This window comes from Eubalaena glacialis, chromosome 8 (genome assembly GCF_028564815.1).
Source record: "Eubalaena glacialis isolate mEubGla1 chromosome 8, mEubGla1.1.hap2.+ XY, whole genome shotgun sequence".
Lineage (NCBI taxonomy): Eukaryota > Metazoa > Chordata > Mammalia > Artiodactyla > Balaenidae > Eubalaena > Eubalaena glacialis.
The window spans coordinates 87270009-87295247 of NC_083723.1; the positions used below are offsets into that span (position 1 = coordinate 87270009).

Consider the following 25239-nt stretch of genomic DNA (forward strand, 5'->3'; position numbering starts at 1 on the left):
TTAAGGCTTGAAAATAAACACAAAGTAGACACTATAGCTTGGCTACGGTTTTTTTCTGTGCACTTTTTAACACTTCATCTTAGTCTTGCACTTGGCAAAGGAGCTCTGGTAGGGTAGATGAAGAATTAGCTAAGGGATCAGTGGGCTGGAGTTCAAGTCCTGGTTCGTCCTCTTGTCAACAAGGTCCTCCCTTCTCTAGACTATATCCTGGTCCTCGAATGGGAATGAGATTGGCCTACCTCACACAGGTGTGAGGAAATGAAATAGCATGAGGAGGTGCTTTGCAAATTGCCAATCATTAAACATGTCAAATATACGAAAGCAAGAAACAGAAAGGGGGAAGAAAGAAAAAGAATTAGAGAGAAAGGTTTAAGATGAACTTCATGACACCTATGATGTAAGATGGCTTCATCGAAAGCTCAGAAGAAGCTGTGTCCAGTCTTCCGAGGGAACAATAAGAATAAATGTCAAACACTTTCCTTACCCCCAACCCTGTTTCCTATTCCCTTCCCTATAAATTATAAAGGTAACAGCGCTGACCTAGCTCTTAGAAAAGAACAAGGGAAGATAAAGAGGCCAATACTAAGAAAGATAAAGCAAACAAAATAGTCCAAAACAGTGTTCATGTTCAAGGTTCAGAACATCTTAAAGATGGAGATTCACGAAATTATACAACCGTTGCAAGTGCATCTGATACAAAGTCCTATAAAAAGGGGTCCCCTGGTTCTCCACCTTAGGCCTGTGGGTTGATAGTCACAAGAGCCATATGAGACGTTCTGACTCAAAGCAGAGCCAACGGGGCAGGGAGAAAGTGGGTCTCTCTCTTCCTCTCAAGCTGGCTCTCCCTCCCTCCTACTCATGATACTTCAATGTTCATATTGCTTTAATTATTGGTAGGTCTCACTCTGGCTGGGGCAGAACATCTTGCCACTCAAGGGTACCTACATAGAATATAGCTTCATGGGCAAAACAAAATTGTCCCAAGTATTACAAAAGGTTTCAAACTTTTCAGCTGCAAATTCTTAGAGGACTCGTCAGTCACTGGGTCACTTCTCGGTTTAGAGTCTCTTGCCAGCACCTGTCTCCATCTCCTCCTAGCCCACCCCTGCCCAGTGTTTCTCAAGGAGTTGCTGAGACTTCAGGAACTGAGTAGAGCTCTTTTGTTGGCCTTCCATAAAGAGCTCACAATACAACCCAGCTGCGTGATAAGCTTTCACTCTAGAAATGGTGCGTCAGAGCCTTTGAGAAGGGAGAGGTCAGGGGTAACTTACAAAATCGGGCGAGACTGGAAATCTTCCTGGTTCATCCTCTCAGACTGGCGGATTTTCAGGATCTCGGTGTAGCTCAGGTTCTGCAGTTTGCTCTTGAACTGGTCCAGGGAGCTAGGCTTGGTTGTAAGAGCTCTCATAACCTGCTCCTTCACCACCTGCATTACCTGTGAGATTAAAGGAAGACCATAATTTTCCTGGGGATTGACCTTACCCATTCAGAAAAGTCTTCCACAGATAATGGTTCCCTACTCACTGATCCCTTTAGTTTGCACTCTCAGCCCTAACTTCAAGAGTGCTTTTCCAAAGAGTCAACTACCGTGATGTACAGCTTCTATTTTCTCCTGTACCGCTGGAACCGCAAGGAAGGAGGTGGATTGACTAACTATGAAATGGGGGGGGACCGCGGGAGACTTGGGGTGGGAGGATATATGCATATTCATTTGCTTGATATATTATGTGACTGTAAACAATGCAAATTCAAGAACGAAAGAAGTCCAAGCAACAGCTAGAAGTCTGCATAATCATTTTTTTCCAGGAGAAAATCGCTGAGACACAATTAACTGTGGAAGTTTGGTTGGCACCAGTTCAAGTGAATGTGAAATAATACCCACACCCGCCCCTCCTGGATTGCTTTCCCCATGTAGTTAAGGCCTGAGTGTTCACACAGATGATGTATTTGGAAATGTGCATGTGGTATTGCCTCTTTGAGCCAGGCACTAAAAAAAGAGGTCTACTGAATTAGAATAGACATATCCCATTGGAAACCTCAAGAAAGAAGAATATGGTAATTTTCTGCTTTAGGACAGGTCCAGCCCACAAGGAGGCAATTAACCATTGCCTCTATTAATGTGGATTCATCTTCATCAGAATATCTAGGGCAGGAAAAGACCAGAAAACACACAGAGGCATCCAAGAGACTGTAATCTTGCTGCTTCTTTTTTTAATTCTACATTACAGATGAGAACAATTGTTACCCTTGATAACGTACCTACTATGTGCCAGATACTATGGAAGGTGCCTTATATATATTCCTTCTCTTAATCTACTCAAATCCATGAGGTAGATATTATCATCTTTTACATTTCCATATGAAGAAACTGAAGCTTCGAAACCTTAAGTTAACTAGTTCAAAATCATACAGCTGATTGGTAGGTGAGTGAGCTGAGATTTGAACTTAGGACTGTAAACACTGTATTATACTGCCCCCCATACCACCATTTTTGGGTCGTTTGCAATTTACAAATAAGAAAAAATCACAAATGCACCTCAATTATGTGCTAGGTTCTGTGCCAGGCACTTTGCTGTTCATCACCTCATTTAATCCTCTTTCCAATACAGTAGCGTAGGTGCTTTTAACACTATTTTAAAGATAAGAAAAATGGACTCAGTACTCTGTGGGAAAAGGATCTGAAAAAGAATAGATATATGACTATGCATAACTATATCACTTTGCTGTACGCCTGAAACCAACACAACACTGTAAATCAACTATACTCCAATATAAAATAAAAATTTTTTTAAAAAGGTAAGAAAATGGAGACTCAGAAGGATTGAGAACGTGTCCAAGGTCACAGATATCTAGTTGAATTCTAAGATACCTGTATGGTGGACAGAGCATACATTGGGTGTTGAACAGCCCTGGGGTATCTCTCCTGTCACTATAAATGTGATCTCAGTCTGCTCCTATGGCTTCTAATCAGTTGTTCATTCAACAATTCACGCATGGTGGATACTTCAGTAATTGTTCACTGACTAGTCCCACCAAAATGCCACTTTTATGAAATGTTATTGTAATAGAAGTAACAGTTTTACAGCATGGAAAAGACCGTGGCAATCCAGAACTTTCAAACCTGCCTGATGGCCAGGTGATGGGAAAAATCTCACTACCTTGGGACATATTAGACAGCTGAAATATCCTCCAAACATGGGACAGCTCCTTGCACTTGCTGAGCTCTGTTTAATGGTGCTGCCCCCTCTCTGATGGTGCAGGTTGCTTTCTCCAAGTGTATGTCTCTCCTATAGCTGTCCTATCATGTGAGGACCTGTCCAGTGATTTGCTGGGGTCTAGAGACATCGGGAGGCTGAACAAGAAAGTCAGTCCTCCTTGGTAGCAAAACCCAATATGCCTTCAGAAAAACCTGAGCATCAGGGGAACCCACAAGCCCATGAGTTCCCTCAGCTCAGGGATGCCCGATATCCTCACTCTTTAGTCATCTGCATACACATTGCTTGCAGTGTCCTCGTGCAACCAGGAATCCCATGTCAACCTCATTTTCCTTTAGTCAGCTGAACATGGCTGAACCGAGGGTAAGATGAGTCATAGGTGGCTGCGAGACAAACAGGTCTATCTATTTTCAAGTGATATCAACCCTCATTTTTCCTTATATGCTTCTGACCTTTAGGAATCCATGTCCACAGTAAGAATACCCTCTACTAGGTAACCTATTTGCATTTTCATAGGGGCTATCTGGGAAGCAATATTTTATCACAAGAAATAAATCTAATGGCGGGAAACTTCAGACGAAACAGTGAAGGATAACAGATCTGTATCATCCACTTATAGATCTGCTTTATCCAGTAGGCACCACTATTCTCAGAGGACCTGCGTGCCATGCTTGCCCTGTGAAGAAGAGGTTGCTGGTGACAACAGTGATATAAAGGCATGAAGGCAACTGTCTTCCAGACCACTGTCTCATGGGAGTTTCTAGGGCCATGGCTGGGTTGCTCTCTTCAGTATAACTCAACTGGTTATTAGCTTACTATAAATCAGACTGTATTGATAGAAGCTATTAACAAAAATTTGCTTGAGAAGCATTATTTGTGACATCAACACAGCAAACATTGCTGAGTGCTTACCATGTGTCTATACTGGGTGGACAGTATAAGGGACATTAAGGCCCTTGCCTTAATGTGAACGAAGGGTCTAATAAGAGAGCCAGGAGGGACAAAGATCATGACAGCAGAAGTGTGGACGCGACAGAGCAGGTGGACGGATGAACACTGCTGGCAGGGGGGGAAGGTATTTCAGAGAAGAAGACATCACATGGATTTTGCAGAAAGAATGGCTGTTCGGTGGTATGGAAACAGGTAAATAATATGGAAATGACCACATCTTAGCCACTTGGAACCTGGGCTGTATCTGAATTGGAACCAGTTACATAAACATTGTTTCATGCCCCCAGCACAACGGCAGAGAGGAAAATTTCCAGTTGACCCTCCACCTGATCTGCTTCTTTATTTACTCAGGCAAAACACTAAATTTCCAGTTGACCTTCCACCTGATCTGCTTCTTTATTTACTCAGGCAAAATGCTAAATTTGGAATGCTTCACAAATTTTGAAATTGTTACCATCTCATATCATGCAGTATAAATGGTGGCTAAATTTGGTCCAGGCTGAATTATAACACTTTGCAGTTTCATGTGAGGGGCACCACAGGAGCTGCCCCTTTCCTCATTTAGAGGAACTCTGAGTTGAGCCAAGGAGGTAACTGTCATGTCCTAATGTTATTTGACCTTCTGATGGGAGGTAAGACATGTAAGAGAGACAAAGATATAGCCATTTGAATGCCAAAAATGAAGAAGAGATTTTAAAATAGAATCAGGTTAATGCTGAAGAGAGTTTTAGAGCTATCTCCACTTCCCTTGTTTTATAGATAAGAAGACAGAAGCCCAGAGGGCCAGGTGATTCCCCTTCTTCATGTGTTTCTTAAGGGGTGTCAGAGATGACAGTCACCAGACTACATGTGACTAGACACAATGATCATGCTAGTAAGTGGGCATGTGACATGAACTGACCAATCAGCATCCTTCCCCAGACTTTCCTGACTTGACTTGAGGCAGAGCTGAAGCATGCTCTTTCCCCCTCAAACTGAGACCTGTAAGACTGTCCCTTAATACTCGGGAAAGTGGAAGATGATGAGACCAATGCCAGTAGAATCAGACAGAAGAAAGTTTGTGTGTGCGTGTGTATGTGTGTGTGTGTGTGTGTGTGTGTGTGTGAAAGAATGTGTTAATAACGGTGACGCCATATTCAACCACAAAGTCAGTTCAACCCTGACGTTTGCTGGTTTGGTTACATAAGCTTTTTTCTTTTCTTAAAATGGTTTGAATGGGATTCTTTTCACTTTCAACCAAAGATCTCAACAAATATATGCAATGAAGTATGCAGGAGTACCAGCTTATGGGGCTGAGGTTGCCCAGATTGGAGAAAAAATAGGAGAAGGAAGCTGGATAGAAACAACAAAGCTGCTTTGATAAGAAATAACTTAAAAAATCATCTTCATTTATATGCTCATGGTTGTACCTTTGCATGGAAATGATGATAATCCCCTATGTAAGTATGGGAAACTTTGCAGCTCCTACTTGTATCTTATGCTTAAAATCCAGTTAGTGTTCCATTTCTCTAGCTTAAGACTTCGATCCCTGCTAGATGTAAGCATCCATAAGTGGAACAATCCTTTAAATCCCCAGCAATCATTTACACTTCAATTTGAAGAAAATATAGCCCATTTCCTAAGAGTAGGTTGATAAGGGAGACGAGGTCTAGAGGGCCCTGGCCCTAGGGAAAGGGATGCAAGTGGTAGGTATACAGCATAAAACAGCAGCCAAAGACTGGTTTTGCCTACTTCACAGTTTTGCTTGGCACTGGCCATTGACCATTGTTCTATGGTCACTCCGTGTGCCAAGCACAGTGACCCCCACGATAGATGTCATTGTTTTTTTAAGAAGGGACAAAATAGTCAGATAGGTCAAATAGTCTTCTATTCCTTTGCAAAGGAGCTTCTACAAGGATTAGAACTGATGGCATAAAGTCTCTGTTAATGCTCTATATGTGCGATTTAAATCAAGACACTCACAACCACCATCCTTAACTCTGTCCTCTTTGGAAATTATCAGACCTTTAATCACCGTTTGAAAAACCCACAGACGGTGCTGCAGAGGCATCAGCAAATCAATGAACTTAAAACTTAATTACAACATGTGCTTTGCTTAATTACAACATGTGCTTTGCTACAGTATGTTTTCAAAGAAAACATACTCTTAGAATCTGAATTTGGTATTGACATTATTTAATCAAGGCCTGAACCGTGCCTGTGGTCTGAGCCATGTGTTTCTGGAATCTTCCCAGTACATGTTTGCTGTAATAATGTCACATGTTAAATACAAAAGAAGTGGGAGGTCTCACAAGACACTTGTACTTCAAATGGAGAAAACCTTTTGGCTCCCTGGAGTGGATTAAAGGTGTAAGTGCTGGGGGTCCCTGAATAGAATCGAGCGTGCTGTTGGTCTAACTGTACGCTCTGGTTTCACTGCTGTTAACTGCAATGTGCTCCTGATCCACTGAGCCTCCATCACCTCTTTGACCCTGCCTTTAGAGCCACATCTTTATCCAGTATCATTCATCCATTCATTCAACAACTGTTTTTGAGCACCTACAGTGTACAAGGCCCTGTGAGTGAGCGCTTGTGCTGAATGAACTCCCGGTCTGGGAGAGTGAAAGACATGCACGTACTTGCCTCCCCCAAGAGAGGAAGTGATGTCACAGTGGAGCAAGGGCAAGGTGTTTATCCCCCAAATACTTACTGAGCCCCTCTAAGGGCCAGTGGGCTGAGGGTACAGCACAGGGACTTTGGCTGGGGCTTAAGGAGAAGCAAGATGTAGACACAAAGAGGTGCAGGGAAGGAGCCAGTCTTGGTGGGAGAAACAGCATGAGCCAAGGCTCGGAAGGAGAAGAGTACAGCTCTGGGTGGGGAAGAGTGGCTGGTGGTTTCGTTTAGTTGGACAAATGAGGTGGGGCTGCAAGGTAAGGCTGGGCAGATGGTGGATGGCTTTGCTGGTTAAGATGAAAACCGTGGATTGTTTCTTCTGTTACTAATGATAAATCACCAGAGGATTTGGGAGGTATGATGGGATTCAATAACATAAAGTATGTTGGGACACATACAAAGGAGTCTTTATTCCTGGTCCAGCTGGGGAAAGGAGGGATGTCAGCAAAGTCTACATGGTTGAGACAAAATTGTCGCTGGGACTTGAAGGATGAATGGGAGTTATGAGGTGAAGGAAGAGGAAAGGGGAATCCAGGCAGAGGGACCGGCAAGAGCAAAGGCAGAAGGTAGGCAGTGCATGACTCAGGTATTAAAGAAAATATGCTTTTGGAGCCCACGTTGGTAGTTTTCAGCAAACACTTGGGTACTGGTTTCAGGATAGTTTCACAGCCTTTAGAGCTCAGCACACACAATTTTGAAGCCAGGCTGCAGACTTCCTCAAGACACTCAATCCCTCCCAGACTCATCTGCATCATCTATAAACTGGGAGAACGAATCATTTGGGATTCATCAGGTTATTGTTAATGAGATAAAGCCTAACACCCTTTAAGGTACATTGTAGATACTTAGCAAACGTGAGTTCCCCTCCTCAAGCCTTAGTTTGCTCATGTAAAGTGGAAGCATTGACACAGTAGCATGCATACTACTATGTAAGCATAGTACAGAGTTCACAGGGTTGCTGAAAAATCTATTCAAGATATTACATGCAAAGTACCTGATACATTAAATGGAACATACTAGAATCACAGCAAATGTGAGTTCTCTTACCTTCTGATAATGAAATTATGTCAGAGGTTTCTCCTATAAAAATATTCCCAGACCACATCTGTATCACCTGGGAACTTGCTAGAAATTCAACTTCTCAGCCCACCCCAGACCCACTGAATGAGAAACTCTAGGAGTGGGCACAGGAATCAGTGTTTCAACAGCTGCTCCCGGTGATTCCGATGTACCCTCAAGTGTGAGAACCTCTGATCTCAGCAGACATCCAGCACCACTTCTGAGCCTTCAGTATGGCCTCTGTAGCAATTCTTGTCATATCACTGTAAAGCAGTTAAGTTAGTGATTGGTGTACCTTTCACCCCATCTAGATTGTAAATCCCTGGAGAGGAGGCACCGTTTCTTATTTGTATTGTGGCCCACGGTACTTAGCAAGTATCTTCCAGACTGTAATGATTCATATGTTCAATATCAAAGAGTCTCAGGCTCCTACCTTTCATCTGTAGAATTAAACAAATGCATCCTTAACAGAACTGTAAGACTGTTAACAGGGTTTTCAAAGAGCACTTTTATACAGCCTAAAGAATAACGTCTGTGGCTTTGAGATGGTGTCGTAGGGTTCCAGAGGTCATTCTGGGCTTCCTTCCAGAGCTGAGCTGGAAGGGGCTGATCTGAAGCGGAGTGGAGGGTTTCTGAAGAAGCCACAGCAGTATACCACTAAAGGAGGGTCAGCACTTACAAAAAAGTGCAATTTCCCCAATCCGTGGTGCCCATTAAATGGATTTATCTTCATAATGGTGAGAAAAGGCTATCTTGGAGAAGACAGATGCCAACGCAGTCCAGCTTTAAAGTGACTCATGGGGGACAGTTCTCATCGCTGGGCTTCAGGACTGGACCAGTTTTATTCCCAAGAATGTTCTTTACACAAAACAAAATGACAGAAGGCTCACAAGGACCAAGAGATTGGAGGGAGTCTGCCTGAAGAGGGGTCTTGGGGAAGGAAGACCCCAAGTACTCATGTGTAGGCAGGATACCTTCCTGGAGACTGGGATCACTTTGGGGGCTGCTCTCCAAGGTTAGAACATGGGGAGAAGTGGCCTTGCCCAGAAAAAGTTCGAGAAGTTAGGGTACAAACTGGTGACTTACCTGGCAGGGACAATTATTGACCCAGATGTAGGCTGTCGATTTTCCCCTCCACCCTCCAGAGGTCTTTAAAATTAGGACAACTGGAAACTAAAGATGGTTTTTCTTTGTCGTTTTGCCACGGCTGGGGAGTGGACTGCCTAAGCCAGTCCATGCAAACGAGAGTTTTTGCTGAGTAGTGTCAAGTGTAATAAATGAAGGAAAGAGAAAAATAAAAATGCTTTCTGGGCCCAGGGAGCAGCATTTAAATTTTCTGTATTTATTTTGGGGCAGTTTGGCATAGAGCAGAGGTTGGCAAACTTCTCTTAAGGGCCAGATAATAAATATTTTAGGCTTTGTGGACCATATAGTGTCTGTAGTCACTAATCAGCTCTGCTGTGGTGCCGTGAAAGTGGCCACAGATAATAAGTAATGATGAGTGTGGCTGTGTCCCAGTGAAACCTGATTTGACAAGACAGGTGGTGGGCTGGGCTTGGGCTGCAGGTGGTGGTTTACCAAGCCCTGGTATGGAAGAAAAATGCCTGGTTTTAGAGCCAGGCAGCGCTCATTTCCAAGTCCGCCTCAGTCACTCACTTAGCTTGGCAAATTGCTCCAGCTCCTCTGAATCTGTTTCCTTGTCTCTAAAGTGGAGGTGAATATCTTTAGTTAGGATTAGAAGATGCACAGCATTGACCTCAATACATTATACCCATCATTATGAGGCTTCCTGTGAATCACAGTCCTAAAGACGGCTTCTCCAAAGGAAAAAAATCTTCCTTGCAGCGTGCAAACAACCTCATGACCACCCGGGGGGTTCCTAACATGTGCGGGGCAATTCAAGATTATATTTACGTTGCATTGAATAGAATTGATTCAGACAGATTAAAGAGTTGGTTTTTTAAACAGTACTCTCAACTCTCCCCCTGAATGGTTTCAGGGATTGGAAGATACTTTGGCCCACCTTTGCTTCCTCCTGCCATACCTCCCACTGGGGTTTGACCAGCGCAGTCCCCTGCTGACGGGTCCGGCTCTCCAGGGCCCCTTGGGATCGGCTTAATGTAAATGAACAGAAACTGTTCTGAAATCACAGAGGGTCAGCTCAGCTGGTGTGCAACCTCCAGCTCATCCTCGATTTCATCACATGTCCTCAATTATACCAGATGAATTTGAAATAGTTTGTTCATTAATGAAGGCAAAAAAGCGCCTCTGCACTTCACAGAGGACGTGATCTAACCCTGGCATGCAGTAATCATAAGAATCAGCAAGCTATTTAACTTCTCCTTGTCTCTGTTGCTCCAGTGGGTCTTAACAGCCTTCTGAGCTCCAAGCTCCTGTGGGCATCCCTCTGAGGGGTTGATGATGACCTAATCCTGGGCCAAAGGCCAGTGCTGTGTGTGACGTGGGCAGTGAGGTCACCGTGACTGTTCCTCTCTAAGATGGCATTTCCGAACCCAGCAAATACTAGGCTTGTTATGCATCACGTTAAAAGCTAAGATTTGTACCCAAGAGCTGAGAATAAGAACAGTTCGCTGTAGACTGGGACTGTCCATTGGTTTCACTTCTCCCAAGTTAGAGTCTGGAATGCAAACTGCTTATAGCCAAGGCCTGTTCTCGGGACGCCACGTATCTGTACTGTGCCCGTGATGCAACTCTGGGTTACATTATGTCTTTGGTGAGTGATGAAAAACTAGGTAGCAATGATCAAAATAATGGAACTACCTGGGCTTAGGAACCTGAATGTTCATGAAAGTTGGGAACTTTGCTCTGAGGATTATAGTTTTCAGGAGTGGTGTGATGTTCACTCACCTCTTGAATATCTGTCCCTTCCTCTACTTCACGTCATTCTCACTGACTCGTCCCTGGACCCCTGCCCCATTACCTGTCCAGGTTTACCCAACAACCTCTGACTTCAACTTTACCCCTTCCAGCCCCTCCTCACAGAGGCCAGATTATTTCCCAAATGCAAATCTGATCACATCATTTGCTTGGTTCAGCACTGCCTGCGGGTGAAGACCAGCTCCTCTAGTGTGACCACACGGGCCCTCGTGGTTACCTTCCACTCCCACCCCCCCAACCGATGCCTCCTACTTGGAACCACCCTTCAGACCCCATGACCTAGCCGCACTGAGATCCTCTCCGTGCCTTGAGCTTCACCCCGTGCCTTCATCTGTGATCTTCCTTCCACCTGTGACTAATGCCCTCCTTTCTAATACTTGCTCATTCTTCAATTCTAGAAATCCATTTCTGACCTGCAGCCCTCCCCCTAAAGGCAATGTAGGACCACATATTCTCCCATCATAGGACTGTTCCATAATGTCATGGGCTGCGTCCTTGGTTACTCTTGCATATCCAGAGTCTGCATGATCCGATCACACAGTAATTGACAAAATGTCTGTTTAATTTATGACTGATGGACTCGACAAATGATTAAGAGAAAGAAATAGCCTCAAAATCAGTAATTCCCAACCCTCAGTCTACAACAAAATTTAAAATGTACCTTTGCCTGGCCTCACCCCCAGAGATTATGATTCATCTGGTCTGGAATGGGTTCCAGACACCAGTCATGCTCTACAAAGCCGCCCAGGGGGTACTAATGTGCAGCTGGGGTTGAGGGCTACTGGTCTAAATGAGGAGGCATAGGAAGGTAGGAAGGAGCTATGATGGTTGCCATTCCTAGGAAAAGAGAAAGGGACATGCGACCTTCCCTCAGAAATGTCAATGTAACTTACAGATGAGGAGCCCAGACCTCAGCTTGTTACTGCCCTCAGTTCCCCCAAGGGGTGGCCTTCAGGTACCAGCTACAGTGGGGACAAGATGAGTGCTCTCACCTGGGAAGTCACAGAGATGGTCAGGAGAGAGTGTCTGCTCTGAGCATGCTTGGGCAGGGCTCTTAGAAGCCACCTCCACTCGGTGGGCTGCTTCTCACCGAGGCAGCCACAGCCACTGTGGTGCGAGCATCTGCCTACCTGGCTCAGGTGTCACTTAAGGGCTTGCTTTAGCAAGGGCAGCCGCCGTCTCCCCAGTAAACCCACAATCCCCTGGGCAGCAATCAGCATCAGTGTTTTCGGATACAGGGTAGTAGCCCGAGTGCCAACCCTGAGCGGGCAAGCCTGTGGTTAGCAGTGTCCAGACGGGCCTGGGGAACCTGACGGAGGACTGTTATTAGAGAGAGTATAGAAGATGACTTTTCAGACTCACCCGGAGAGCAAAGCAGATGGCACCGGAGCAGTTAGGAAGGGAGCTAGCTGCTTGGTACTGCTGTTTGCTTGCTGAGAACGTCCCCTGGTTTTAGCTACAAATAAAGTAGGAATCAGATGGCGGGGGTAGTGATGCTTAGGCAGCTTCAAGCATCCTGAGAATCTGATCATAATCCAAACTGAGAGCTCTGAGGGCTTTGCCATTAGCCCCCCAAATAACTCATTATACAATGCCTGACCTGCGATTCCGCGCAGGTGCTAACTGGGTGATTTCACATTCCAAAGTCTAAGACACTAAGAGCTGCCCTCCTCCTCACAAGAAGGCATTTTAATTTTAGGTTTCAGGCATGTTTATAGCCAGTAAAAAGAATAAACCTTTCAACCAGCAATTAGTCTTAAAATCAATTAGTGCTGGGTTTGTTGAAGAACAATGGATATGGAAGAAACATCCTTCTCACTTTCTTCAGCAGCCACAGGAAGCCAGCTCAAAAGAGGAAACAGAAAAGGTGAGGTTTGGGATCACTGCCTTCCCTCTGTATCCTGCCCTTGAGGGGAGAGAGATCAAGAGGCAAACAGTCGTGTGACCAAGCTTCCTTTCCCCACTGAAATGGGGAGTCAAATTAATACGGCAATCAGGCTAGATTTGCAGGTTAGCTAACTGAAGGCTCTGTTGGACAGCAGGAAGCTATTTTCACCAGTGTCTGAGGATGCTGGCCTCAGGCAAGCAAAGTCCACACCAATCATATTAGTGGGTGGCATTTAATCCACAGCTTTGAATAAACAACATGTTAAGTCAGTCAGTCAAAATATGGGACCATGAATGGTGAGAAAGGCAGAAACCAACGGAGCTGGTTTTCTGGCAAAGAAGGTTGAAATACTCTCTTCCAATAGGTTTGGGGGAAAATGGCTACAAATTTTTAATAATTCTGCTACTGTTGGTTTTCTAACGCTCGTTTACCAAACTTAGCCATACTTTGTCAAGCTCAAGTGTTGAAAGCAAAGACTTAGGCAAATCTTCTGAAAGTTACAAAGAATGACCTTCCCAACGGGCCAGTCTCCCAAACCAGAGTTGCTACCGAGGTGCTGTGCTCTATGGTACCCTGGTTGACCATGGTGGGGGGTAGGGGCTGGACTGCCTCTCCTAGGAGCTCCCCAAAAGCAGGGGAGGAATTTTATTGAAGAAGTAACTGAGCCTGAAAGGAGTTTTCTTTTTTAAGTTCCACAATGATGATGCCCAAATACACGGTACTAAATGATAAGCCATTTCCTAGGTCTGTTCATGGATAAATGGCATCCACAGATACCCTTTAAACATTATGGGCTGTTTACCAACAAATCTGAGATCCATTCACTGCGCTTCTTCACTCATTCATGGGTAAGGTGTGAAGAAAAGCAGTGAACGGTGACCGTCTGCTCATGTGTTGAGCTTCCCCCATGTGTCTCAACCTCTGTGGACAGTGGGATTTTACCCAATTCATCTCTGTGTGTCCAGCATCCAGTATGAGTTTCAAAAATATTCGCAGAGTGAATGAATGAGCTAAACGGAAAATGGACAGAAAAAAAATCAGATAAATCAGCCCCAAACTATTCTAAAATTAGTCACCATTAAGAAATAAATGCATTGCCTACTGTCTCACATGGAGGTGAATCCTGAAGCCTCACACATTTGGCTCTCCCAGCATACTTTGCATTAAGCTGTTAAATAGCAACAAATGAAAGGGGACAATCTGCCCCTCTGGAAGGGAGATTTAATAAACTTTTCGTAAGCAGACTGCTCAGGCAAGACCACAGGGGATACGGGGTGGGAAAGGCAAGGTCTGGCTTCTATAAACCAGCTCTGCCACCAGGCAAGGCTCCCGAACTCAGAGGACATAGGAATCACTGCTTTGGCAAGTCACTTTAGAAGGACAGTGGCACCAAAACGCAGGTGTTGGTGGATGCTCCTCAGCAGATACACCGGGCAGGGGGGATGGCCATGCAGTGGGACTTAAATTAAGCAGAGCCCACTGGTCTAAACTCTGACATACGGGGAAGGAATGTTCTGGCCACACTTGTCCAAATACTTTTCCCTTTCAGTATGCATCAAATTAAGAGTGCGATATTTTTTTTCCCACCCAGTAGTCTTCATAAAAAAGTAATTATAAACTTTAAAATTATGAAATATTTCAAACAGAAAATAATACAGCAGATAATCATCCACCATGGCAATTTTATTTATGTCAACATTTTGCCGTAATTGTTTTAGATGTCTTTTTTAAAGCTACAAAATGCCATAGGTGTCATCCTTTCCTCATTCTACTCTTGCCAGAGATATACTCTTTCTGTAGATATTTTTATAATTCTACACATGCCTTATCCATAAATAACATGTAGTATTTTCTTGTGTTTTTACAGTTTTAAAATGGTATATCGAATGTTTGTTTCTATAGTTTACAGTGTGATATTATAAGTGGACCATTCTTTGCTGAGAAATTTAGAACACTATGGTATGCTTTTTAATTTCCAAATAGATTCAGCTGAATCATCAACAAACACCTTAAGAGTAAATATGTTTTATTTTCTAAATTTTCTCTAATAAGTTGTCAATTCTGGGTATTGCATTAGAAGCTTTAGAAGTACAGTTGACCGTTGAACAACATGGGTTTGAACCCTGTGGATCCACTTATTCGTGGATTCTTTTCAATAGTAAATACAGCAGCACTACATGAGTCGGAGTTGGTTGAATCCTTAGATGTGGAGCCACGGATATGAAGGAACTGCCCAAACCATATGTCATATGTGGATTTTTGACTGCGCAGAGGGTTGGCGTCCTAACCCCCATGTAGTTCAAGGGTCAGCTGTATATATTCAGTCCCATATTAGCTCAGCTAACATTTGTCAGGCATCTAATACATGCTAATCACTGGCTGAAGTGCTGGCAACACAAAAACCAGATCCAATGCTCACTCTTGCAGAACTCAAAGGCAGTTAGTGGGAGGTAGGTGTGTAAACAAATAATAACAGTGGCCCTCAGTAAGTGCTATTATGGGTATGAATTACCAATATGATTTGGGGGCAGGGAAAGCAAAGTGATGATTTAGCACACCACTGGTTTTTGCGCATACAAACATATTTCTATTCTTGCCCGATCGCTTCAAGGACTGCACTTCTCAGAGTGTACTGAAATTATGTATTTACTACTGGTTTCCCCGTAGGACCCTGAGTCCTTTGAAGGAAGAGACTATACCTCATTTTTCTTTTTATCACTAGTGGATTTTAAAATTTCTCATACCTGGGAAATTTCTCCCTCAGTCTAGTAAACCGAAGGTCAATTTGACTGTATTTCTGAGTTACATGTTTAAAAAAGATGATTTCTGGCCCGTCTTTGTGAAGACTGGGGTCAAATCTGTGCGATGGTTTTAAGCAGAGGGAAAGTGAGTGTTTATAACAGTAGCAATGATAGATTAACTCTGGTTAACACACTACTGTACCAACATCCTGCTGTATTTCTCCCAGATGGTTGTAAACTGTGACATCTCATAAATCCCCAGGCCTTTTCTTTTCCGTGGCTGGTATTACACAGTCCCAGGGCAGAAGAGCACTTCCCATACTAAAGTAATTGTGAGCCATCTTTAAAGGAGAACCTGTCAACCACCATGGCCACAAAGCTCAGACAATTAAAACAGCCCAAAGTGCCCTGATTCTGCAAAATCCTTAGTCATTTGGTGGTTTGGAGCTAATGTACCCAAGGAAGATCTGAAATGGTTTTTGTGTTTTTTCCACTCAATATCTCTTCCTTTCTGCTCATTCACTGTATCTCTCTCAGCTGGATGAAGGCAGCTATTGCCACAGTTTCCAGAAATCCACTGGGTCTGCCATGCTTTCACCTGAATGTGATTCCCACCCTTACTGATGGGTCCTTTGGAGGAAACAGCATAGATGGCTATTATATGGCATATATACCATCATTCTTCTCTCCCATGACAATGGCAGACATGACTAATCTATCATGGCACTTTTTTTTCCTGCTGAACCAGGACTCTGTCTGCAGGCAGTCCCTACCAATCAATTGAATTTGGTATTCACAAGAGCACCCACCCATCATCTCTGAAGCAACTGATGTTGGTCAGCAATAGTTAACCTTATCTAACACATTTGACTGTTCAATAACTTTGGATTAGACTTTCTTAAAAGTCCCAATGCCCCAGACCAAATTTTTTCAGGGCCTGAAATTATGTTCAGTTTTATGTCCTTGTGAAAGTTGTTCAGCCCAATAGCTAAACAGTATTTCTATCTCACTTACCATCTTGGCAATTGAAGCCAATACTAACACCTTTGGAAATGGTGTACTGTCCAGGGAAAGGACTTAGTCATGGGCCTAAGAACAGTGCCAAACACTCAGGAGGGCCTGACACGTTTGTTGAACGGATAAAATAGTGGGAAGACATGGGTCTCCTTGTTCAAACTGTAGGCCTTCTGATGTTGAACATAATCGCCTTTTCTCTTCTTTTCAAATTTCAATTAGCATGAACATCTGACAGGTGAAAGCTAGAGTCCAAGAATTTTCTGGGGATTAGCGGGGAGGAAGATGATATCTGTTTTGCCCAGTGGTGTCTGCTGATGGGATAAGCAGAATCACTGTCTCTTAAAGGAATGCTTTAGGACCTGCAGGAGCCAAAGATTTTAGGAGCAAAAGGGGACAAGTGTCACTGAAGATGGTACAGAAGATGATAGTCCTTTGGAACCAAACTTGAAACCTGGTGACTTCAATTAATTGGTAGCCATCCATTTTTCTGTGCAGGTTGGAAACCATGGGCTGGTACGCACAGGTGCGCAAGGATTGATGAGATGCTGAAAGAGCCATGACACAGAAAATGTTACAAAGTGTTTATCGGTATTTGTCCAAACTTCTTTTTCTGAGATCTCATATTGTCAAAGTGACCTCTCCTTCTGTTTTATCTGCTTTGAGTATAAAAAATGAAAAGTCCTTGCTCTCAAGGCATTAAGTATTGCCCAATAACTTTTCCCAAACCAATAACTATATTGTCTAAAAGTGGAGGTGAGGCTTCTAGGACATCTCAGGAAGGATCATGGAAGTTACAGAAAAATTCAGCCCTGGCAAGAAATAAATGAATGGATGACTAAGTGAATAAAAGAGACAAACAAATAAATGGGAGTGAGTTAGAACTGAAGAGTAAGTGCGTCTCTCCACAATACTATCTGCTGTGCCCCTCCTTCTGCATAAGGCACTGTACTAGCCAGTGGGAAATGGGGGTGAGGCAGGCAGAGAGATACAGGACTCAGCACATACAAGAAATTATATATAACTTCACAATTCTACAACTTTTGATTGGGTAGAACTATAGAGGTCAGGTTGCAGCATATGCCAAGGTAGAATTAAGTGACTTACTCAAAATCACACACTAGACAGTGGCACAGTAGCGATTTGAGCCCAAATCTCCCGACTCCTACCTGGCAGGGGAGATCACTTCCAGCTGGGGTGGTTAGGAAGCATTGTATGAACAAGGCAGGTTCTGGGTGGGGTCCTGCAGGATGGGTATGATTTAGATCTAAAAAGAGAAGTGAGGGGGATGGGCTTTCGAAGCCAATAGAAAGGCAGTTGCTCAAGATCACTTTGGCTTTAGTGAAAGGAAAACAGCAAGCCCTGGAGTCAGGCAGAACTGGGTTTGATTCTTGGCTCTCTCACTTTTACCATCTATGTGTCCTGGAGCAAATTTCTGAACCTCCCTAAACCTCAGATCCCCAGTAAACTGGAGATTACAGTGTAGACCTTGCAGTGTGGTGTAAGGATTAAAGGAATGTTTGTTGAGCAGCTTCTATGAGACTAGACATACATGATGGTTATTGTTTATTCTTATTCACTTAGGGAGAGGGGTAGGAAGTAAGCTGTGAGGGACAGGTCAGGATCAAACTATGGATGCCTGTAGCTGCCAAGTAGAAGAATCTGAACTGTATCTTGCAGGAAGTGATGAAAAATTAAGATCTTTGAGCAGAGGAACAAAGTCATAAAGTCAAACACTAATAACTAAACCAGGATACCTAGTGCCTACCTGGCTTTGCATTTTTCTTCTTATCCTGCCTCCTGTGTAACTTTGGTCTCATCCTCTCATCTCTGTATTTTCTCCCACAAAGTGGATTTGGGCATCCTTGTAACTTTTGAATTGAGCTTTTTGGATGGGCTAGTGAAAAAATGCCCTCTAAAAAGGGGTTTATTTATCTTTTGGAAATAAATATTCCTAAAGTCTCGGGCCAGGAGCTGCCAATGGAACTTCAGAGATGCTTTCTGTCAGTAATAGGGAGAGAAGGTCCGTTCTGGAAAGGATAAAATAAGGTGCTGTGCCCAGTTTTGGGATACCACTAAAAGGCCAGCATTCTAATCAGCACTGAGACATTTTCTCTATAACTTCAAGATCAATGTAACTCTTCCTTATTGTCCCACCTAAAGGACAGAAAGAGGTAAAGAGGAGAAATCTTGAGTAAAGAAATGGATGTCAAACCAACATGGTACAACAGGTGAATGAAATGAGAAGGAAAAATAAGGTACAAAGGCAAGAAAAACACTACCCTTAAAACTTTGTGTGTGTGTGTGTGTGTGTGTGTAAAGTTCATTTGGTAAAGAAAACGTAAAGCTATAGATGCTTGTTCTTTGGCATAAGATCTTCAAAAGGAACATCTCAAGATACTTACTGATACAAGTGCCTTTTGTCTGAAGGTGTGGCTGGGAAGCAGGTAGGCTCCATAAGCAAGTTTATAAATGGTGAGACCCAAAGCACAGAAAAATGATGCAGTTGTACAAGTATTATACATCAGTAACATGCCTTACACTGAATCCGGGGTGCCTACCAAGAAACCACACCCCAAGGCTTTTTTTTTTTTACCGCAGAACCTGCCTCTTCCCTAGTTAAGACAACCAAAAGTCATACGGATGTTTCTAAATGACTCCCCCTCTCTCAAGAGCACACGTCCTGTGCTCCCATCGGCCAAGTTCCAGCTATTTGTCTTTGGCTAACTGGGTTTCTAAGATGGTTCTGAGAATGGCTCACTCTGGGCACATCATTAATCAGTGCCAAACTAAACAGGCTATAGCCCCAGCTGAGAGTACGGTGGTTGGCTCATCACCCCAACACATAATGAACAAACTTGAGTGATGACTACTGGGTAAACACCATGCAGAGAACGCGAGTCACCTCAATGAGTCTTGCTTTAGACGTTACACCTAGGAAGGCTGTCTGACAGATATTGATATCCCAATTGTTTCAGACATACAGTAATTTTCCAATGAGGTGAAGCTTGCTGGCTTTTATTTAAAGTGTTAAATTGTAAGAAGGTTAAAATTTGGGTCGTTTATCGAGTATATCCAGCGACTTGTGTGACACTGGATAAATGGATCTGAGCTGTAATAATTCCCATCCAGTAAAGGAAACTTAAGAGTGGCTTTGTCAGTAGTTTGTTAAAAAGGACATTAGAAGGCCTTGAATTATAAGAAAAGGTGCCCCATGGAAAGTCATCCTGTAAAGGTAGCAAATTTAATTATCTCTAATGTTAATGCTACCAGGGATTGAGGAAATCACAGGAGAAAGATAGGAGCCAGTTGCTGAGCCACATCCAAAGGGATTTATTTCTGAAATTGCCATAATATTAATGATAGCTAAAGCTGGTAAGGGACAAGCCCTAAGTATGTTCTAGGGTATGTACTGACCCATAAGGGACAGGGCAAAATACATAAATGAAGTTGAGAGAAAACTGGAACACTGAGCAGTAACTAAATGAGTATATTCTGTCTCACTTTATTATTTTGATATATTTCCTAAGGTCTTTTAGCAATATAGAGTGGAAATATCGTGAGTTTTACAAACAAGGAGATCTTCGGTAATTTGCTTATCATCTCTGAGTCTTAATTTGTAAATTAAGTTAGAAAAGCCTAATTAAGCTTAAACACAGGTAGGAGCATTCAGTTAGAAAGTGTAAATGAAAGTATCTAAAATAATCCCTGACACATAGTATGTACTCAATAAATGTTAGTTTCCCCTTTGTTTTTCTTCATACTTATGGTATGTATCACTTCTACCTTCCATTAAAGCTTATTTTGTACATCTTTGTTAAGCCGTCAAAGTTTCTCAAATTCAAGATTTGTCCAAGTATATATCCCCAGAGCACCGTGAAGCCCAGTCAGGAGGGGTGCGATAAATGCTCACAGAAAAATGACTGAAAAGACTCAACCCATCAGATAAGGGGTACCGCAGCATGCATATGATGAGCTCCTGGGTTCGATATCTCTATTAATGCAACGATCACACTGTATGTAATTTATAAATCTACATTTGCCTCTTTCGTTAGACTGGAAACCCTCAAGGGAGACCTAGTCCATAAGAAGTACTCAATAAATATTAGGTGACAGAATCCTTTAATGCACCTTTGTACCTGTTTGGGGGACTCTGTTGATCTGAAGGACTATTTAGTGCATTAGAGGAGAGGAATGCCAACATTCCTCAGCACGAGAACAAAATGTGTGAAAAAGTTTATTGCACGTGAACATGCATGGAGCTTGTAGAAAAAGAGTTAAAATACGGAGATGAAAGCTGTGGGATGTTTACATTCTTGCAAAACCAAAAGTGAGTTGAGCGGAAGATGAAGCGAGGTTGTCCTCACAACAGGATCCTCACCTTATGATGATAATGAATTGGGACAAGAAAGACCACATTTGCATCAATAAATAGTAAGAGTCTGAACAACTCGTGTCCTATTAGCTCCGCCTTGGGGTAAAGTCTGGGGAGGAGTTTATGACACAGGCAAAGAATGGGGTCATGAGAAAAGATCTAAGTAGTATACAGAAGAGTTAAAATGAGCCTGTGTGCTCCAGTTTCTAGGTATTGTAATTGCTTTCTGATCTCGCACTGACTTGTGTTGATAATAAACCATGTGGTTGCAACTGGACTCCTCCAGTCATATAGCAATGGTAGAAGATCCTTGACAGTCAATCAATATGTGACTTGGCTGCTCTGAGATTTATATGGAGTTTTAAAGCTCCAAGTCCCATTGAAAGCAAGTAGCATTAACTTGGAGCTCTTCAAACTACTTGAAATTTTATGTCATGTTTTATGAATGTGTGCATGTGTGTTTTTCCACCCCCAGGGAATCCGTTGCTGTCATCAGATTTATAAAGTTGGTCATGATGAAGCCCAAAAGAATCACTGATTTAAAGAGAGTAGCATGAGAAAAAAAAAAAAAAAATGCAAACCAGAGCAAAAGCTGTATGTCTAGCTTTGAGATACAAACTGATTTCTTTGTCTATAAAACATTGTCTTAGAAGTGTCCCATAAACACCTCTCACACATTTCTAAAACTCAACTTATTATCTTCCTCTTAAAACTGTCCTGCCTGGAGCCTTCCCTATACGGATTTATGGAGTCCTCCTTCAGACCAAAAATAATGAAGTCATCTTAGACGCCTTTCTCTTCCTTAACCTCCGTGTCCAGTCCTCAAGTTGTGACTCCACCTTCTCCATGTTTCTCAGCTCTGCCCTTTTCCTTTCACTCCTACTTCCTCTGCCTGTTGAGGCTCCACATCCCTCATCTGGACTACTTCAGAAGCCTCCTAACTTGGCTCCCTCACTCCATGTTCAACTCCTTCCATCCCTTCTCTACAGTGTTATGAACTCAACACAAATCTGACCATTTGGATCCAGGTGCCCAGCAGCATAAACGCTAAACTTTTTGATGTCAGAAAAGATGTCTTCCATCACAGGGCCTCTGCCTATATCTGCCTATATCTTGCCTCTTTCTCAAGTTCAGACACTGCCTTCTAGAAACACCAAGTTACTGGTGATTTCCTCGTTCTTCTATGTTGATGTCTATTTTTGAAATACTCCCTCTTTAACTGGCTAACTGCTCATCCTTCGCACCAGCAGGCTTGTCACCCATCACGGCCCGGATCTCATTGTATTAAAAGGCTTAGTTCAAGTGAACATCCCCTCTACTTCCCACCATATTGTTATATTCTCTGGGCAAGGACACTTCCTATTAACTGCATTAGCCTCAACACCTAGAATATTGCCTAGCCTCCTGAGAATCCATGGTGTGCTCGTTTTCTTCTGGTTGGGGGATCCTGAAAGCATGATGGCTGCTCTGAAGGCTTGGCCAACAGAATCAGCTGTAGGAAACCATCTTGAAGGGAAAACAGTTCACAAATAAAGGCTCTACTTCTGACATGGAGAATATCAAACCCTGCTTAATTCCATGAGTCCTGTCCCTCCGATACTGTCCTGCGTGTCAGCCAGCTGAATGACAATTCAGTCTTACCTCAATTTTTTATATGCACCAGCTTCTCCCAAAGTATAATATTATATTATTTCTTCATCAACACAGCCTTGTTTGTGGCAAAAGAAGCTAATGACTTGCACGTGCTAGGTCTAGGTGACTCTGCTCAATCTCCTTATGCGTACATTTGTTTTTCAAAACGAAGGCTCTTTTATAAAGTTTAAGGCTCCTTGCATCTGAATTTACTTATGTGAAATAGGGATGATAAAACCTACCCCACAGAGTAATTAAGGTAAAACAGACGATACATCTGAAAGCACTTCATAAAGTGTAAGGTGTTATGCAAACATATATTCTTGCTCTCCATCATTTTAGAATGATCAGAAACATATGAGTAAACTGCCTCCTGGTATAAAATGCAAGAACCCAGAAGCACAAGTTGTGAATATCAGACAGCTTCCATTTAACAGAGCACAGTTTCATTGAAAGATTGGCCCTAGTAATAAAAGATTAAATAAACCTAGTTTTGGTAATTGTTCTGTCTTGCTCAGGACACTAGTCATAATATATGCATATTTGAAATAAAACTACTCAACAACGTTATTCAATATATTTATTCTTTTATTTAAGAAAGAGGTGGGGAAAAGGGTGATTGTGTACTTTGAGGGATTCTGGGCAGAAGAGTGAAAACAAAGATAACCAAAGCTGATACCACATTTGGCCCCTGTTTGTGTCCCAGACGTACACCCTCTGAGAAGAGAGAAGAACCTTTCAATCATGCAAACCTCCTCAGCTTGCAGCCCAGAAAGAATTCATGAATGAAGAGAGAAAGCCAAGTCGAATCAACAACTTGGAGAACCAGAAGGCTGGACTGCTGTTTTCCAATCTTCCTATCTGAGGCAAGACCAAAAATAGCATGGGCTTGTGTTGGAAACCCAGGAAATCAAAGCAGAAAAGATGCTAACAGCTGAGTCATGGCAAGTGACCTCATCAACAAGGAGGCTGAAAGTAGCTATAAATGACAGATGATGCGGCTTGATCCAAAAGCAGGAGGTAAAGACCAGAGAGAGGGAGAGGACCGAGGCATTGATGTGATGCCCAGCATGAGACAGAATGACTCATGAAAAACTTCTTTCCAAATATAACTGCTTAAATGAAGTTCAAGGAGGCTGATTTTTAAAAGATGCAATGTTTATGTGGAGGGATCCTTATGCAGTGGGAAGAGCCCTGGTTTTGGAGCTGGAAAGCTCTGGGCTTCAAGCTTTTCCACTTAACCTGACATGGTTCACTTTCAACACCTTTAAAATGGATATAATAATACCTCCCTCCCAGAGTGGCTGTAAGATTAAATGAAATGAGGCACCTAGCATGGTGACTAGACCAGAGCAGGTGTTCAAGAAATGTGTGGAGTCTTTCTTTCCCCAGCAGACAAGAAGCTTAGTGTAGCCAATTCTTGTGATGTTACTTTCTTCTCTAAGCATTCCCAGTTATAACATCTTTGCACAAACAGAGAGATTAGATATCATCTAGTTCTACCTTCGACCCAAGCCGGTGATAATCTCTACTATCTCTTGGCATATGGCCCTTCAGCCCGCCTGCTAGAACAGGTGCTGCAAGATGGAGCTTTTGATTGTGAGAAAATTGTGCTGCAGCTGTTGAAATATGCCTACCTCACAAAGAAATAATGTCAGTGTTTTTCAAAATGTAAAGCACTATATAAATGGAACATGAGCAGAGAGGTGAAAATATATCAGTTTATATTAAGTAGTCTAGTTTCCTAAGGCAGTGCTTCTCCCCCACCCTCCCTTTATCAGTAGAATCCCTTTTCAAATAGATCTTACATATCATCCAATACACACAACAAATAAAGGCAAAGCTTGACGGGGTTAAATTGGAGGAAAGGGCCTGTGTTCAGGGTCCTTCCAGTCTGCAACTCCCTCCCCCATTTCTCGTATATTATGAGACACTTGAGCTGTACCCCAGGGCTCCTTAGAAAAAGGCAGCTTGAAATCCCCGGCTTTAAGGAGAGACAGAGCTCTGATATCAGCCTTGTACTTTCCTAGAAAAGGCAGAGACATCACAGAGAAAGGACTGGTTTACAGTGTTATTTGAGCGAAATGGCTCAATTTGAGTCCAAGTAGTAATTAGCTTAATGAAGGCCAAAGCTGTAATTACGACCAGCCTGGTTGTAATGCAATTTGAGACACTTTGGGAGAATTTCGGGGCAGGAAGGAAAATTTAGTGAGATCTGAGGGATACAAGCTGCAGACTGGAATTTTTGAGAGATCTCTGAGTGAAACTCACAGGATGTTTTTAGTGCAAATAATACTTGATTGGCTTAAAAGTGTTGTGAACACCATGATCTCATTTATTAACAGCTAAGTATTAATAGTTTCAAATCACACTAACTGATAGTGTGAGCTTGGGTATCAAGACTGTGATCCCATTTCCTTACCTACAAAAATAGGAATCAAATTCTTATTCTGGGTGGGAAAGTACTTCAGAAGAAAGATCCTAAAATCATTAACCATAAGATGAAAAACTGTTGGATTTACCTACATTAAATAGTAAGGATATTTAAAAAAAATTGGTAAGTTATCAGACAAGTAACTAACTGGGAGTTAATTTTTGCAGCAGCCAGAGCTGACAAAGGATTAATACCTAGAATATAAAAAGAAATAGAAAAGTGGATAAAGGACAGAAAAATGCAATTCTTAGAAGGAAAAATCCAAACAGGTAAGAAGCACATGAAAAGAAGCTCAAATTCACCAGTGACCCAAGGTATGAAAATTAACACAACAATGACATGTGCTCTCAGCCATCGCAATGACCAAATGTCCACACCAA

At 42.7% G+C, this 25239-nt stretch overlaps 1 protein-coding gene across 3 annotated transcripts in view; it reads right to left on the reverse strand.

The window, feature by feature from the left end:
* Window positions 1–25239, reverse strand: part of ELMO1 (engulfment and cell motility 1) — a 560600-nt gene that overhangs the window by 48330 nt on the left and 487031 nt on the right. For all 3 annotated transcript variants that reach the window (XM_061198670.1, XM_061198671.1, XM_061198669.1), the window contains one exon: window positions 1272–1435. In XM_061198670.1, the coding sequence (XP_061054653.1) occupies window positions 1272–1435 (164 nt within the window). The remainder of the gene's footprint in view (window positions 1–1271; window positions 1436–25239) is intronic.